Here is a 17,953-nt window from a genome sequence, read left to right as displayed (position 1 = left end):
AACCTGTCTGGACATCAGAGGATCCATAGGAGCTCTCTTTGGTCTTCTTCCTGTTTCAGACAAAAACACCAGATTGAGCTACAGGGACAGCCAGAAGTGTGTGTGTGTGTGTATGTGTGTGTGTCACTTACTTCTGCAGCATTTTGCACACACACACCCCGGTCAATAACAGCACCACAGATAAGACCGTAGGAACGATGATGATGACCAGTTTCACTGAGGAGAGAGAGGAGAGAATGTGTCAGCTGGTACCATCACACACACACACGCACACACACACACACCTACCTAGGTCTGCATGGGAGGGAACAGGCTCAGTCATCTCTTGGTCTACCATTGGTGGCTTGGGCTTGGTTGGCATGGTCTCCAACGTCACCTGGGACGACACGTTGACTGAAGAGGGGAGGGGGGAGGGGTTAACACCCCAAACATCAAAGAGCACCTGACACTATCCTACTTCCCCACAATGTTGAATAGTTCTGCATTCACTGGAAAGGTGACGTTCCTTGTCACAGGCTTATACAGTGTTGTTTGTTTTTCAATACTTCCCCTTTCCCTCGATACCAACATGTGTAACTGCTGTTACAGGAATGGTCAACCTCTCACACTTACAGTACCAGTCAAAAGTTTGGACTTATTGAAATGTATCCAAACTTTGTGCCTGGTACTGTATGTTCAGTTTGGTCGTGGTGCGCCGGAAGTCGGGTCATGGTCAGAGTGTGGTCCTGGTTACGGCTGGGAGTACGGTCGGGTCAGGGTGTGACGTGGTCGGGTCAGGGTGTGACGTGGTCGGGTCAGGGTCGGGGTGTGACGTGGTCGGGTCAGGGTCGGGGTGTGACGTGGTCGGGTCAGGGTGTGACGTGGTCGGGTAAGGGTCAGGGTGTGACGTGGTCGGGTCAGGGTCGGGGTGTGACGTGGTCGGGTCAGGGTCAGGGTGTGACGTGGTCGGGTCAGGGTCGGGGTGTGACGTGGTCGGGTCAGGGTGTGACGTGGTCGGGTCAGGGTGTGACGTGGTCGGGTCAGGGTCGGGGTGTGACGTGGTCGGGTCAGGGTGTGACGTGGTCGGGTCAGGGTCGGGGTGTGACGTGGTCGGGTCAGGGTCGGGGTGTGACGTGGTCGGGTCAGGGTGTGACGTGGTCGGGTCAGGGTCAGGGTGTGACGTGGTCGGGTCAGGGTCGGGGTGTGACGTGGTCGGGTCAGGGTGTGACGTGGTCGGGTCAGGGTGTGACGTGGTCGGGTCAGGGTCGGGGTGTGACGTGGTCGGGTCAGGGTGTGACGTGGTCGGGTCAGGGTCAGGGTGTGACGTGGTCGGGTCAGGGTGTGACGTGGTCGGGTCAGGGTCGGGGTGTGACGTGGTCGGGTCAGGGTGTGACGTGGTCGGGTCAGGGTCGGGGTGTGACGTGGTCGGGTCAGGGTCGGGGTGTGACGTGGTCGGGTCAGGGTGTGACGTGGTCGGGTCAGGGTCAGGGTGTGACGTGGTCGGGTCAGGGTCGGGGTGTGACGTGGTCGGGTCAGGGTGTGACGTGGTCGGGTTGGGGTGTGACGTGGTCGGGTTGGGGTGTGACGTGGTCGGGTCAGGGTCGGGGTGTGACGTGGTCGGGTCAGGGTCGGGGTGTGACGTGGTCGGGTCAGGGTCGGGGTGTGACGTGGTCGGGTCAGGGTCAGGGTGTGACGTGGTCGGGTCAGGGTCGGGGTGTGACGTGGTCGGGTCAGGGTGTGACGTGGTCGGGTCAGGGTCGGGGTGTGACGTGGTCGGGTCAGGGTGTGACGTGGTCGGGTCAGGGTCGGGGTGTGACGTGGTCGGGTCAGGGTGTGACGTGGTCGGGTCAGGGTCGGGGTGTGACGTGGTCGGGTCAGGGTCGGGGTGTGACGTGGTCGGGTCAGGGTGTGACGTGGTCGGGTCAGGGTCAGGGTGTGACGTGGTCGGGTCAGGGTCGGGGTGTGACGTAGTCGGGTCAGGGTGTGACGTGGTCGGGTCAGGGTGTGACGTGGTCGGGTCAGGGTCAGGGTGTGACGTGGTCGGGTCAGGGTGTGACGTGTTCGGGTCAGGGTCGGGGTGTGACGTGGTCGGGTCAGGGTGTGACGTGGTCGGGTCAGGGTCGGGGTGTGACGTGGTCGGGTCAGGGTCGGGGTGTGACGTGGTCGGGTCAGGGTGTGACGTGGTCGGGTTGGGGTGTGACGTGGTCGGGTTGGGGTGTGACGTGGTCGGGTCAGGGTGTGACGTGGTCGGGTCAGGGTCGGGGTGTGACGTGGTCGGGTCAGGGTCGGGGTGTGACGTGGTCGGGTCAGGGTCGGGAGAGGACGTACCTCCGAGGTGCGTGCAGCCCTGCAGCTCCACCGCCATGGCGAGGCGCTGGTGCCAGGTGAGGGGGACGAGGCGCAGGGAGCGCGTCACGATGGCCGGGTGCAGGCTGGTCCTGGTGTCGTGGACGCTATCCTGGTTCCCCTCCAACACCTGAAGGAGGGCGAGGGGGCGGACGGGGGTTAGAATGCGACACCAAATACGCTTCGAAAAGGGGGCTCGAAGTCTGTGGGGGCGAGGGGGATCCGGACGAGGAGGTCACCGTGAAGTCGGAGCTGCTGTTCTGTGTGTAGGTTCTCCAGCGGTTCTTCTCCTTGTACAGCACCTTGTAGCTCCTGACGTGGCCAGACGTGGAACCGCTGGTGATGATCCCTGCGAGAGCCAATCAGAATCGACGGGACATCAGTTGTCGACACGACGCTAACAGGAGTGTCCCTGGAGCTAACAGGCAGGTTGAATATCAAAGCCTTCAGAAACAATGGCCACCGTGCTTTAACGATCCGTAATCCTCCAGGGAACCAAATAAATCTGGGCCTAAAGAGGATTTGGTATCTTATTGGTCCCTGGCCTTGCACATGATTAGAGCTCTCAGTTCACAGTTGTTTACACGAGTCTCATTGGTTGGGATCAGAGTCCCGGAGGGGGCATGGCGGGCGGAGGGGGGGCGTGGTGATGGATGACTGGGTCACCCCGAGGTTTCACAACAAACATGTGCCAACCACAATAGAGCTTTCTTCTCAACACATCACATTCTCATAGCATCCTTGTTCCCTCCGTAACCATGAATGACCGCGTTTGGCCACAAAGGCGGCCATTCTCTGATGGAGCCATGCAGCATGTCTAGGAGGCAGTGTGGAGTCAGTGTAGAGTAAGAAATTACAGTGTGGAGTCAGGGAGGCAGAGTGGAGTCAGGGAGGGCAGAGTGGAGTCACGGAGGGCAGAGTGGAGTCAGGAAGGGCAGAGAGGAGTCAGGGAAGGCAGAGTGGAGTCAGGGAAGGCAGAGTGGAGTCAGGGAAGGCAGAGTGGAGTCAGGGAGGGCAGAGTGGAGTCAGGGAAGGCAGAGTGGAGTCAGGGAAGGCAGAGTGGAGTCAGGGAGGGCAGAATGGAGTCTGACAAGACCCTGAGCAGCTCCTGTATTGAAGCCGAGCCCATGGGAAGCATCCTCACAACAGGAAGACAGAGGACACGTTGTGTCTGTCGACACTGGAGTCAGGGGAGACGCTGGAGGCTCGGTGGCATCCAAGCTGGAGGAACCACAGTCTGTGTGTGTGTGTGTGTAAGCTTCTATATTTGAACCAAAACTCTCCATTCGCTGATCTCCAGTGTGAAACGACATTCCCGGTCAAACCAAAACAAGCTAAAGCTCCCCCAATCCTCAGCAGAGGAGTGTGAGGTGAGGACAGAGGGAATAGGGAACAAGCGAGGCAAACAAGCACGTGAACCTAGAAAGGGAACCGGGGCAAGGGAACAAGCAGAGGAAACCTTCTCTCACCCGTGATCTTCTTCTTCTCTCCCAGGTCCATCTGGAGCCACGGCAGACTGTTGTTGTCCTCCCCTGCCCCCCAGGGGCGCCCCCTCAAGGCCCCCACTCCTCCAGCCCTCCCCGAGGGCTCCGGGGCCTCCACCCCGGAGGAGTCGCTGCTCTCATTGGCTGTCCGGTCCTGCGTCTGTCCAGGCTCCGCCTCCTTGTGCCAGCGCGAGCTGAAGGTACGGGAGACAGGGCGCAGCACCGAACCGTTCCTACAGTCTGAGGAGAGAGAGAGAGAGAGAGAGAGAGAGAGAGAGAGAGAGAGAGAGAGAGAGAGAGAGAGAGAGAGAGAGAGAGAGAGAGAGGAGAGGGAGAGGGGAAGAGAGGAAGAGAGAGAGCGGGAGAGCGGGAGAGCGAGGGGGGAAGAGAGAGAGCGGGAGAGAGAGAGAGAGAGAGAGAGAGAGAGAGAGAGGGGGGGAAGAGAGGGGGAAGAGAGGGGGAAGAGAGGGGAGAGCGAGAGAAAAAGAGAGAATAGAAAGTCATGTTTAGTTAGCATCGTTGCTGGTGTTCAGGCCTGGTGGGCTAGTGGTAGTAATCCATGTTTGTACTCCATACAGAGAACCAGATAAGATAGAAAGACAGTCATGGCTGTCTGTCACCAAGAACTACTGCTGCATTGGGAGCCAAGATGGAGATCAAACAGTTCTACTGAACTTTGCGCCATTGGGGGGGGGGGGGGGGGGGGGGGGGGTGAGGGGGAGAGGTTACGGAAGTGCCACGACCAGAGGCAGGAACGTGAAGAGAACCGTGATTTGAATGTGTTTGAAGGCTCTGCTCATAGTTCTCTAACTATCTGGAGAGTGGAAGAAAATGCCGATTTTGAATGAGCTGTTCTGCGTTTGAATAGAGAGGAAGTCGGGAAGATTAAAGCCCAACTGTAAACTCAATCAAAGCGCTGGTGAGGAAGGAGGGATTAAGGGAGGGGTAAATACCGCTTCTCTCCTTTATGTCGGCGTCAAATCAACCTAATGGAAAGCATGTGGAAGCCATAACTCCGCCACTTATGGCTTTGTGTGGTGTGCGTGCTGGACAACAACAGAGGAGACGTCTTAAAAACCCCACATCTGCCCTGCTTAACTGGAGTCATATGGCTGTTAGAGCAGCACGGAACACTCCTAGGCTGTGTCAAAGATTTCACCCAGCCACCCCTCCCCTCTCCCCGTCATTGTCCCACCCGCTTCCTCTGAGGAGTCCCGTTGTCACAGCAGTCATGGGACCTGACTCAACCCTCTGTCATAGGCCGTACCTACTACACCTAAAGATACGGTTGAGGCCCATGTGACTCGTCGATGACTCCCGTAGGAGAGAGTCCTGTGACAATGTAGGTGCTTGAGACTCGGGGGAGGGGGCTGTTTGGGATGGTTGCTCTGTGTACGGCTCGATGTCTTCGCGCCTTCTGGCACCGCCGCCTACACTCTGCCGAGGCCATTGTTGCCTGGGATGGGATTCCCTTGTGACCGCTGTCACGCCTCGTGTGGTTAACAAAGGAGGAAGGCGGGAGGACAAACAGGAAACCCTGAAGTGACGCTCTGCGACTGTTTTGGAGATGACGCGTCAAGAATGCTGGTCCACTGGAGAACAGCATACAAAGCCTGTTGGAGCCTTTGTTCCTTTGGGAGAGACACCTCGTGCTCGGTCGCGAAGCGAGTCGTCCACGTTTGCAGACATTTGACGACATTAGATTTGCCTATGGAAGCCCCGGCGCTCGTCTCGTGTTTCAACAAATAAAACGAGCAGACTGGATGACAGACTGCATGCAAGGTCAGGTCAAGTCAATGGAAAAGGATGTTGGTCTAATCTGGAACCCCACTATGGAGTGGAGTCAGATGGCTGAGCGGTTAGGGAGTCGGGCTAGTCATCTGAAGGCTGCCAGTTCGATTCCCGACCGTGCCAAATGACGTTGTGTCCTTGGGCAAGGCACTTCACCCTACTTGCCTCGGGGGAATGTCCCTGTACTTACTGTAAGTCGCTCTGGATAAGAGCGTCAGCTAAATGACTAAATGTGAACACCAGTGATTAGTCAAAGACTAGATGTCCTGTACAAGTGCATTTTGACTATCTTTGCCATGAGGGGGGCGAGCTGAACATGTTATGGGAGTGTTCCTCGAGGGTGTGTGTGTGTGTGTCAGAATCAGCTTTATTTGCCATGTAAGTTCACACAAACAAGGAATTGACTGTGGCAGGAAGGTGCACACGATAAACATATAAGAATCTAAAATATAAAATGTTTTAAAAAGTACAACAGTGTGTGTGTGTGGGTGAGCCTGTCTATACAGGTACACGTTGACAACAGTTCAACCACATAGGAGAGATGTGATAAGAAAGAACGTGTGGGCAGGGGGGGGGATTCAACTTTCCATTTGTCTTCAACCGTTTCTAACGTACAGTGCACCCTGCTTGGCAACTTGTTGACTGTGAATAACGACTTTCCAAGCATTTTGATTTGATGAACTAAACAAAGCCAGGCAGTGTTTTAACCGGGGCTAGGAGAGCAGCCAATGCTCGGTCTAATGAAATAACAGGAGAATAGAGAACATTCGGGGTGAGGGACAGATATCTGGCCACACACACAGAGACACACAGAGAGAGCATTAGAGCAAGACTAATGATCCTCTTACCATCAGTGACGAAGGTGAAGAGAACGTCAGACAAAGAGCCACTGAAAGAGAAGAGAGGAGAGAGAGATATCAATCAGTGCTGGCCTTTCAGTTTCCGTGTCCACAGTTCCTGAAATAAACGACGTGGTGCCATTGTGGAGGAACACAGAAGGACAGGCATTGTGATCTCAGCGGAACGGTTCCCCCTCTCCCTCCCCCCCCCCCTCCCCCCCTCCCTCCCTCCCCCCCTCCCTCCCTCCTCCTCCCCTCCTCCCCCCCTCCCTCCTCCCCCCCTCCTCCCCTGCCCTGTTGATGGGGGGGGGGGGATGATGGAAATAGAGCGGTTGTGTGAACACCAGTATTCTGGCATGCCCTCCCCCCCCACCCACCCACCCCAGCAGGACCACACGGGAGTGGAACGGACACACACACACACCTCAGCTTCCCCTCATGCTCCTGTAACCCTGCATCATCTAGCCTCCTTCTCTCATCGCCATCATCATCGTCATCTCCTCCTCTCATCTCTTTATCACCCCCCCCCCCCCCTCACCCCCCCCCGCTCCTGTCATCCTCTCTGATCACCCCCCCCCTCCCTCTCATCTTCACACGCCTCCTAGATTTGGGGGTTTAGGAAGCGCCTCCCACATCAGACGTGGTTGTTAACTTTATATCCCACAATTAAAGAGAGTGTGGCGACGGCGTGGAGTACTTTTACCTCCTGAACCCCCCCCCCCCCACACACACCCACAAAAGATCAAACGTATTTGAGCGGGCGCCCGACTTTCACCTTCAGCCGCTACGTCAGACGGCTTTCATGTATCTGGTGATGGTGGTGGGAGGGGGGGGGGACCTCTGCTGCCTATGGGGGGGGGGCGTGGGAGGGAGGGGGTGGGAAGTGGCGACGGACGTGTCGCGACAGCGCCGCTCGTACCTCATCCAGCGCCTCCTGGGAGCATTATGCACATTCCCCACGCTCGAGACGGCGTGCGCTGCTCCGAGGCGCCGTCAAGTTCTCTGACACGGCCCCCGGTATTCTGCCATGCCCCCCCCCCCCCCCCCCCCCCCGCCAGGGAGGGGTCGAGGTAGGGAAGGGGGGGCAGGGGGAACATTGCCGAGGAGACAGGGAGGGGCAGAGGGTTGCTGGGGGGGAGATGGGGACAGGATGAGAGAGAGAGAGACAGAGAGAGAGAGTGGTTGGCGAGGGAGGAGAGAGACAGGGGGGATGAACAGAAGGAAAGAAAGGATGGACAAACAGACAGAGGGAGGGAGGGAGTGACAGAACTTGGACCGCAGAGAGGACCAAACTACATCAGCTAAACACAGGGCTGGCGGAGCCCTCCATTTCAGAGCTCTGTTCGGACGTGTCCTGAGAAATCAAGTGAATTTGAAGCTCTCACGCATGAGAGCGCTCCACTGCTTTGAGCCTTGTGTGTGTCTCCGTCTTCCCCGAAATATGGTTTGATGTTATCAGTTCCGAGCGAGAGATATTGGCCTTGGGCATTTAAGCGCGCGCAAAATAAAAAACATCTCCACACCAACCTGGCAACCCTGAGGGCTCTCATCCCCACCCCTCCCCCCCCCTTCTGGTACTGTGGAGATTAGCTCCCCTGCAGACGAGACATGAACATGTTTGCAGAGTGATCGATCGGCGAACGCCGCGTCTATACCGCGTCAAGGAGGGTCAATCAATAAAGGGGTCGTTGGTGTAACCGGAGCTTTGAAATGTCGCAAAATGTCCCCCATCGCATTTTGTGTGAATGGATCCGGACGCCATGTGCGACCGTTCAGACTCACAAACCTTCCATACATGTGCCTGACTAATCTAATCAGCCCAGTATGAATCATTCATCACTGGTGATTAAACCCTTACCCTCCCCCTCCCTCTTCTAAACCCCCCCCCTCCCCCCCCACCCCCCCAGGATATTTGAGGGAAGTGTGCCTCATTCAAGTTTTAATCTAATATTGTCAGGATTTTATTATGTGCCACATTCTAATATAATAATGTAATAAAACAGGGACATAATACGCATGATATGCTTCTTAATGACCAGAGACGGACGAGTCAGTTATTCTCTTCCTCTTTCTTCTCGGCCCCATCCCCCTCTCCTCTCCCAGATAACAGCAGTCAGAAGTCAGACAAACCAGGTCTGGCGTTAGCGAGAAGCTAGCTCGCCCCTCCACAGAGACGAATGGAGCAATGCTACGCCTCCGTTAGCTTCTTCTGGCATCGTGTCAAACTCTTAACAACATACCGGACAGGCCAAACCAAGGTTAGGGTTCGACCATAGAAACAACCCACGACCGACACGAGAGAATGAACTGACCCCGAGGAGGACAAGATGGCGCGAGGTAGATTGAAAACCTAACCGTCCCTCCTAACCAGGACAGAAATAAGGGTGAAGTTTGGACCTGAAGCGATTGGCCTGTACTTACTCCTTGGACTGGATCCCATTGGCTCTGATGGCAGGGTAATGACTCAGGCCTTTGCGGGTCTCCACGTTGACCCATCCTCCCTGCTCATCCTGGATGACCCCTGCATGGAGCGCTGCCTTACACAGCACTGACGTCTGGGGGGAGGAGAGAGAGGGAGGGAGCAGGGAGGGAGGGAGGGAGGACACCCACAGAAAGAAAGAGGAAGGGAGAGAAAAAGAAAAAGAAAGAAAGGCGAGAAAGAAAGAATGGGAGATAGAGAGAAATAGGAGGAAAGATGTATATATTGAGCCCTTAACGTTGATTATCAAGCTCAGACCAACAACTGCAGCTACTGGAAGTTCACACACACACACGTCCGAGTCTCTATACATATTACAGTAACCCCCCCTGCCCAGGTGCCCACACACACACACACACACACACACACACACACACACACACAAAGTCAGCTACTTCCCTGTTCTTAGGGGTCATGATAACAAGTGAATAAAACAAGTCTGTTCCTCCTCAATTAAAGCTTTTCTTTCAGCATGGATCATCTGCTCTACAAACCGCCGTCCCGACGGACCATTAGCAACAAGACTTCCTAATGAGACGACAGTGTTGCCACTTCAAACAGGTGTTGTAGCGCGCATGTTTTACGCCCCAAACCAACAAACGGTTTTTGGACGGTTGGTCTAATTTGACATCTTTTATTGACGGTGTTCAGAGAGCGGATTATCACCTTCTGTCACCGTAGCTTCATCTCCTACTTATCTAGGCCAACCATTCATCCCTCCCTAGCCCACCCACCCAAGCCAACTGGTACAATGGCCAATCTGGCCTAATCAATCGCAGGGACAAGGACTGTTGAGGCTGAGGCTGAGTGAGGGAGTGTGGAGGCTGAGGCAGAGGCTGGGTGAGGGAGTGTGGAGGCTGAGGCAGAGGCTGGGTGAGGGAGTGTGGAGGCTGAGGCAGAGGCTGAGTGAGGGAGTGTGGAGGCTGAGGCAGAGGCTGAGTGAGGGAGTGTGGAGGCTGAGGCAGAGGCTGGGTGAGTTGAGTCACCCCCCCCCCCCCCCCCCCATCCCCCCCTGCTGGGCTGCCTGTAAGCCTGGGGAAACTGTTATTGTTGTTCTTGCCGTCACACTGTCAATAGACATGATCACTCCCCAGAGGGGAGCAAGGGAGGGAGAAAGGGAGGGAAGAGAGGTAGAGGGAGAGAGGCAGAGGGAGGGGAGAGAGGCAGAGGGAGGGGGGAGAGGCAGAGGGAGGGGAGAGGCAGAGGGAGGGGAGAGAGGTAGGGGGAGAGAGGCAGAGGGAGGGGAGAGAGGTAGAGGGAGAGAGGCAGAGGGAGAGAGGCAGAGGGAGGGATGTAGGGAGGGAGGGAGTGCCGGACCTAAGGAGGTTATATAATTACTGGACCTCAAAAGAGCCCTAGAAACTACCCTTCCCCCAGGCCTTCCCCCCCAGTAATCCCCCCCCCTCCCCAGCCCCCCTGGCTAGACCAGAGCAACAGACTAGAGCTTCAGATAGTGGCTCCCTGTCAATGACTGAGTGTTTTGGATTGATTGGGATTGATTTTGATTAACTTTTAATGCTGGCGGAGCCTGCTTAAACTCAGTCTGTCCCATCGTTCTTTTGAAAAATGAAGTATGCCTAAAGTAGGTGAAATGATCCCTAGATGCTCTGCTGTGTTGGTGTTCCTGAACAGCCTGAGTGGCCCTGAGCCCAAAACATCAGTGGCTGGAATGTTCTAGAAGATTACGTCTTCCAACCCACTATGCTGACACACTGAAAAACACAGGGAAAATCCTCCTCTTCCGAAACTCGGTTAGCAAACCAGAACAAAAAAACCCTCACACACGCACACACACTCTCAGCCTGAGGCTTGACTAACTCTGTGATGTAACCTACTAAACAAGAACACACTGTACATATTAAAAGATTACACACAATCCTTTACAACTGGCAGTGTGTGTGTTTGTGTGTGTTGTGACCAAAGAGCAACTTGCCTTTTAGAACCCCCCCCCCCCCTTTACAATAGAACCCAAGTGTGGTGATGATGATGACGAGGAGAACGATGCAATGTCACTTACATGTCTGTACCCCTGAGATATGTCCCCAGACACGTCCCCCCGCCACACCTAGACATCCTGCCGGGCAGTACTTCCTGTTTGGGTAGACAACAATAGAACAACAATCGGTTGAGAGGGAAGCCTCTTCCTGTCAGGTGACCCATCCCTGCAGGTGCAGACAGCAGGCCTGATCTGGTCCCACTACAGAGGAACGGAAAAGACCAGAAGGTCTAGAGGACCCTGGTCTCAGGTGTGGTCCTACCAGAAGATCACTCTTGGGGCCTCCTAGGGACCATACTGGGCTCTGAATCCACAAAAATCCATCATCTCCCCTAATCGATAACGTGATTTTCGGAACATTAGCTAAAGAGGGTCCACTATTTCTGTCCTTGAAACGCGCTCCCGTACCATCAGCTAGACCCTCAGGATCCTGCTTTGGGCTCCACAGAGCCTAGCCCTGGCATTGGACGAGCTCATCTCGTCGACATGAAGACTTGCTAACTTGGGGCACCCTGGTGGCTCACCGGGTACAGCTATTGCAGAGTGGCTGAGGCTTTACACCTCTCTCTCTCTCCTCTGCTTTTCCTGTCTACTGAAAACTGTCCCTTTCCAATAAAGCATAAAAGTGACATACATCTGAAAGAGTCAAAAGGACTTGTTAACTTGTTGGCAACTTGGTGGGCCTCAGTACGACTCCAGTTCCGTACCTGTACTTGGAGGCATGGAAATGGCTGCCTTTGTCCAAGCATGTCAGTAGATCTGAAAGGGAGAGAGGATGGGGGTGGAGGGGAGACACAGGGGAGAGAGACAATGAGGGTTAAAAATACTGTACCCCAGAGAGAGGAAAGGGAAGAATAAGAAGAGTGAATGAGTGACGGAGAGAGAGTGTGAGTGAGAGTGTGTGTGTGTGAGAGAGAGAGAGAGAGAGAGAGAGAGAGAGAGAGAGAGAGAGAGAGAGAGAGAGAGAGAGAGAGAGAGAGAGAGAGAGAGAGAGACAGTGGCTTCAGGAAGTGGGACCCCAGCAGGAGCACAACAACAGGACATGAGCATCACAACAGGAAGTCTACCCCTCCTTCCCTGGGGAACCAGCATTCGAAGAGGAGAGAGAACAGAGAGAGACTACGGTAGGCTAGTTTGTGTGTGCGTGTGTGTGGTTGTGAGTGTGTTAGTGTGTGTGAGACAGAGAGAGTCCCAGACCTTTGGGGTCTCCTGTGTAGTAGGAGAGCAGAAACCCTCGTCCAGACAGGTGCTGTCCGCTCTGGAACTGGACCGTGACGTGACTGGAAGCGGTCAGGATCTCTCTGGGGTTGGAGCGCAGGTTGCCGCAGTACTTCTGTCCTCCTGTAGGGTCTAAGCACAGAGAAGCCCAGAACTGACATGTGCTTCTGACCTGGGAGGCTCCAGGGACTCGGAGCTGTACAGGAGCTGTGTGGTGGATGTCGCTAAGCTAGCTAACACCTCGAACACAGCAAACACAGCCAACACCTCATGTAATGGCACGTTATGGCTCTAACGCTGCTAACATCTATAACACAGCTCACAACTGTAACATAGCTAACACCTGTTATACCACTAACATATAGAGCTCTAACACAGCTTACATCTTTAACATAGCTAACACCTGTTATACCACTAGCATAAAGCTCTAACACAGCTAACGACTGTAACATAGCTAACATAGCTAACAACTGTAACATAGCTAACACCTGTTATACCACTAGCATAGAGCTCTAACACAGCTAACATCTGTAACACAGCTAACATCTACAACATCGCTAACACCTCTCGCCCAACAGGCTTCAGTTTGGAGGGTTAAGACAGCCCCGAACCTGGCCTGCCTTTAGCTTAAGAGAGCTACGGCCACATTTCCCAAAACGGCCAACTCACCATGCTCCCCTCCGTAGCCCATCTTGACGACCCGGAGGAAGTCCCCCTCGCAGCCGGTGGACCAGGACTCCACGTCCAGGTCGGCCAGCGCCAGGACCAGGCTGGAGCCCTCCGGCGCCCGGATGCGCCACTCGCACCAGGAGTGGTTGGGGTAGGTCCCAGGGTAGTTCCTGGACGACAGCACGCCACTGTCTGGGCCCAGCACCGCGTGGCCACACCCGTCATCTGGGGGACAGACGAGGAATGAGAGAGCGAGGGATAGAGAGAGTGAGGAATAGATTAGAGAGAAACAGGGAGAGACTTGAGGTTTATAATGGCATTCTGTCATTCTAGAGCAGTGGTTCCCTGATCGAGGGAACTACAACATTGGGCCCTGGACACAATGCTTGCTGTTCTAGGGGTTATCAACCAATGTTAAAGGAGAATACGAACAGCACCCTCTCTATAAGTATTAACGCTGGGTGGAAAACATGTTCAGACAAGTCTGGACCAAACGTTCTGCAACTACAGCATGTTGACATTGCCCAGGGGCTGTTGATGGGAAACTTTAATGCTTGATACCTCAAAGTTGTGCCGTCTGAACTAAGTTTTCAACATGCCTGTCTTATTTACTTGCTGCATGTGTTAAAGCCAGTTACGGGTAGTTTATCTATCTAGTTGTTGTGTAAGCTGTTTCAGCGAACGCAAAACCTCTGTGTAGAAGATGTGGAATTCATTGCCTCATTAAAGAACTGGTCGTGTTGTGTGCGTGTGTTGCCATGGAGGTTCCCATGGTGTTCTGATAACACCTGTGTGTGTACTGTGTGGGTCTGTCTGTGAATGTGTACGAGTGTGTCATGAGGTTCCCAGGGTGTGGTATTCACACCTGTGACAGATGCATTAACAGGCCTTTCTGGACCTCACAGCAGCTGAAGATCCCTACTTCTCTCTCCTTCTCGCTCACACACACACACGCACACACACACACGCACACACACACGCACACACAGAACTAGCTACAACTACATACCCAGTCCTTCCCAGTTCAATAACCTCACTGAAACTCTCTAGAACCTTCACTTCAGCTGGCCCTGAGACCACAGACCAGAGTAGAAAATGAGATGGCAGCGAGAGAGTGACACACACACACACACACAGACAAACTAAGACACACACACATGCGCACAAAGTTGCCTTTGTGGTCCGAAATAGGGGGCTAAACTCAGACCAGATGCGAGGTGGGACCGGAAAAAAAAGGAGCACGCCAGAGAAACATCAACAGGAAGTGACGTCGCTACCCACCATGGGGGCGAAGGTAATAAGCATGATGACATCATTCACACATCGGTAAGCTATGGTAGTATTGGACCCACTTACACACACATCAGTTCATGTCAGAGACGGGCTGACTGACTGTGTGGGACCCACAGAGGGCGAGCTGAGCAGGCTGGACATGGAGAACAATGATGGGTTTAGCGGTGCTTGGTGGAGTCCCAACCCTTGTCACAGGAGGTGAAGATGTGGACTTGACCGATTCCAGGTCATGTTCCCAAAAGCAGCCTTGGCCAACCACAAACAGGCGCTGGTCAGCGTGTAGTCATTCATTGGCTGGTGGCTAGGCCACATGGCCGTGGCACGACAAATATGGGGCTAGTTTACAACTAGGCTAACACTCCATTTAGACAGAAAGACCCACGAATGAGCAGGCCGACAGACAGAGACAGACAGACATAGACACACTGGTTCCCTAAACTGTTCAGCACACCAATAGGGCTGTCGCGTGATGTTGAGCACGTGGACCATTGTTTGAACCGTGCATGACCCATCCAATTAGGTTAGAGGAGCATCAAATCCTCCTGCCTCGTTACTGTCTACCACACTGACTCACACGCAGCTCGTGCCCTGGGAAGGTTCGACCTCTATAGTGAGTGGGTCTTAATGTGTGTGTGTGTGTGTGTGTGTGTGTGTGTGTGTGTGTGTGTGTGTGTGTGTGTGTGTGTGTGTGTGTGTGTGTGTGTATGTGTGTTAAGGCATGCGTGGTGGTGCTCCAGGGGTATTGTTGAGAGGAGTTCCCTTGGTTCAGAGACAATGCCTCAGCAGCTTAGCCACAAAAACCTGCTCCGCTTCTCCCTTTTAGTCTCTCTGTCAGGCTGAGGCGCCTGGGGGAGGCTGGGGAGGGGGGGGCAGAGGCTAGGGAGGGCTAGGGGAAGCTATGAGAGGCTGGGGAAGGCTAGGGGAGACAAGGAAAAGTTGGAGGCTAGGATAAGCTAGGAGAGGCCAGGGGAAGAGTGGTTTGGGATACTTAGAAGCAGATGATTGTAAGTGTCTGGGTGGATATGCTGGGAGTGGAAAAACTTGAGGTTGAGAGAGGCTGGGTGGGGGCTGGGGGAGGATGTGTACTGTATTTAAGCTAGATATGAGTACAGTACACTATGTATCTATGAAATTGTGTGTCAGCAGAATAGATTATAGGATCTATGCAAATATAACAGGATACTGATAATGACTCAATGTTTAAGAGAACATTGTTATCAGAAACGGACCTATCCAACATGACACCACTAAAAGCCAACTGGCTTTTCTCCAACACAGTAACTGCCAACTTAAAGTAATGTCAACATATAGGCCTAAACACACACACACACACTCACACACACCAAAGCTTGTCATGAATGCTGTAACAGCACCTTATGCTACTTTTGTAGCTTACTTGTACTGAGTGGTGTAGTAAGTGGAATTTGTGTTAGAGGATGCTACCAGTGTGTTATAGCATAGGTTCGAGTTAAACAAGAATTGGGCTATATACGTTTCAAATAGATATTAAGCCGACAGTAGGCCATTTGTTGCAATATGCTGCATTTAACTCCAATAGCAGGTTACTATAACAAGAACGCTCCAAGCTAGCTGAACATGCCACACAATGCGTTAACCCCTCATCTGCCGTCATGTTGAGCAAACTCAGCAAGCAAGCGATCAGGGTTTACAAATCTACAAAACTACAGAACAAGGACATTGCATTTTCCTCAACATATCCAACTTCATCTGAATGCTACATATAGCACACACACTAAAGATGGTAGCGCATTTCTGTCCTAAATACACAGTCGCTTACCGAGGTTTTCACCGAACGCTGAAAGTATCCACAAAACTACAAAGAATCCATTAAGTTTTTCGTTTCCCGACATCTCAGTAGCAGTCCAGGGAAACACAACGAAAGTTTTTAAGTGGGTGCATTTGCTTCGTCTTCACTTGGTCCTACACATTTCGTAATTACTGAAACTGCAGCAGCGCGCTCCGTGTTTCTCTCTCCCTCGGTCTCTCTCCGCCTCGCTCTCTCCCAATTCCTTGAATGAACTCTTCCGTGTTTCATCCAAAGGCGGCACCCAGTGGTCACCCGACCAGTCTGACTACTTTGCCATAGACGTGCGTGCGTGTGTGCGTGTTTCCTTACTTTTCGTTAATACTAAATGTTTTGGGGGTTAGAGATATCGTGCCAATAGTTTAGGCCGTAGGTGAGTCTTTTAAACCTTTCTTCAAATCGCACCTTTGGATGGCAACGCTTAGGCCTATACGTTTCCTATTTGCTATTATTGGGCCGTGCTATTTGACAGTGTTGATCTGATTAAAGTATGACCAGTGGAACAAAAGGGCAATCATTTTAATCCGTCACCACGTGCAGTCCAACCCACTCCTCACTCTTAAGATTATTGTTTTAGCCAAATAGTAAGTTGTCCTTTCAGTTCACTTGTATTTATCACTGATTGATACTGTGTTATAAATCAGACTGTGATAAGCCTATAGCACCGAGCAAGCACAGGTCTTCATCAAACTCCTGTCTCACACGTCATGAACCATCACGTTTCATCATTCTGACAATGCTCTGTTGGAGCAATGGATAAAACTGTCGACCAGTCAACTAGTCAGTCAGTGATTGAGTACGCCAATCAATCAGTCTTCTTTAGTATCAGTGACATCCACTTTGATATACTTTGTTTATAATTTCTTGATCACAAGGTACTGTACTACTTTGTCCTGTTGTTTGAAACAATAGAGCTATATCGCCCTCTACTGGCTATATGGTGAAAGGCTTGTAAAATCGTTGCCTATCTACTCCATTGACACCAAAAGTGTGGTGAGGCCAAGGTCAACTGAAATTCCCTGAACTCAAAAGTGAAAAATGATTGTGTGATACACACAAGATGTGTACACAATTGTTTATTAATACTGTTATAAAAGTAATTGTTTTCTTTCATTATGGACAAAACAAGCGAAGACTTTTATTGTGATAGGTTGTTGAGACCGATATGATACTGGGACAGGGACGGACTTGGGGGAAAAAGTGGCCCGTGAGTTTTACTGTCAGACCGGCCCACTCAGTAAACGGTGCGCGGCCCACTCAAAACACGTTGTCCACTCAATGCATCGATAGCACGTATCGACCAGTCATTGGCCTACTTTGAAAAATACCCATAAACACTTAGCCTTATTTTGGATAATTACAAAGAAATTACATCATATATGTTGAATATCTTACGTTAAACTTCCGTTTAACGTAAAGTCCGTAAGAACACGTTTCAGAAGACAGGTCAGAAACATTTCGAAAAATCGGCACCATGAGTGTAAATACAGATCGCAAGGAGCAGTATATATATCAGTCAGTGAATCCAGATCATCAAAGGTCTATTAGCTATTTTTACATATTCAAGCTGTGACATGTGAAATAATATGAGATGCTGGCGATGTCAGAGGGCCGGTTGGTAATGGAAGTGGGCCGGTGTTTTGGACCATCCCAACCCCGTCGGCCCACCGGGGATTCTCCCGGTATCCCCGATGGCCAGTCCGGCCCTGTACTGGGAGATTGGGTATGGGGAAGTGTCTCGACGATTGCATGCGCTCATGTATGCAAGAGCTGTGAAGAGTACATACACGACTCCCCGTTTTCTTAATTTATTCTCTTCGTTCATTCTCTCCTATATTCACAGGTAACAGTAATCTGCCAGTCAGGCCTCCTGAGCCGAGGTCTGCAACAGACTCTTGGGGGCTCGTCCGGGATCTGGGCAGCGGAATCCGGAGGCCCATCAGTAGCGGCGTCGTCGTCAGGGGCTCTCTGGGCAACGGCGTCGTCGTCAGACGGGCTCTGGGTTAGGCTCTGGGCAGCGGAATCCGGACTGCC

At 52.8% G+C, this 17,953-nt stretch overlaps 1 protein-coding gene across 1 annotated transcript in view; it reads right to left on the bottom strand.

The window, feature by feature from the left end:
* dcbld1 (discoidin, CUB and LCCL domain containing 1) overlaps window positions 1-16,145 on the bottom strand; it is a 19,390-nt gene extending 3,245 nt beyond the window's left edge. The window contains 14 exon segments of the mRNA XM_047021054.1: window positions 4-50; window positions 132-216; window positions 289-393; window positions 2,308-2,455; window positions 2,565-2,674; window positions 3,795-4,049; window positions 6,449-6,489; window positions 8,861-8,994; window positions 10,936-10,974; window positions 10,976-11,009; window positions 11,622-11,673; window positions 12,112-12,264; window positions 12,802-13,026; window positions 15,893-16,145. Coding sequence (XP_046877010.1) covers window positions 4-50; window positions 132-216; window positions 289-393; window positions 2,308-2,455; window positions 2,565-2,674; window positions 3,795-4,049; window positions 6,449-6,489; window positions 8,861-8,994; window positions 10,936-10,974; window positions 10,976-11,009; window positions 11,622-11,673; window positions 12,112-12,264; window positions 12,802-13,026; window positions 15,893-15,965 — 1,501 coding nt within the window. The 5' untranslated portion in view covers window positions 15,966-16,145.
* Window positions 16,146-17,953: the final 1,808 nt, after the last annotated feature.

The sequence above is a fragment of the Hypomesus transpacificus genome, chromosome 6 (assembly GCF_021917145.1).
Source record: "Hypomesus transpacificus isolate Combined female chromosome 6, fHypTra1, whole genome shotgun sequence".
NCBI lineage: Eukaryota > Metazoa > Chordata > Actinopteri > Osmeriformes > Osmeridae > Hypomesus > Hypomesus transpacificus.
Note: the sequence above shows the minus strand (reverse complement) of the source record. Positions and strands in the feature narration are given on the sequence as shown.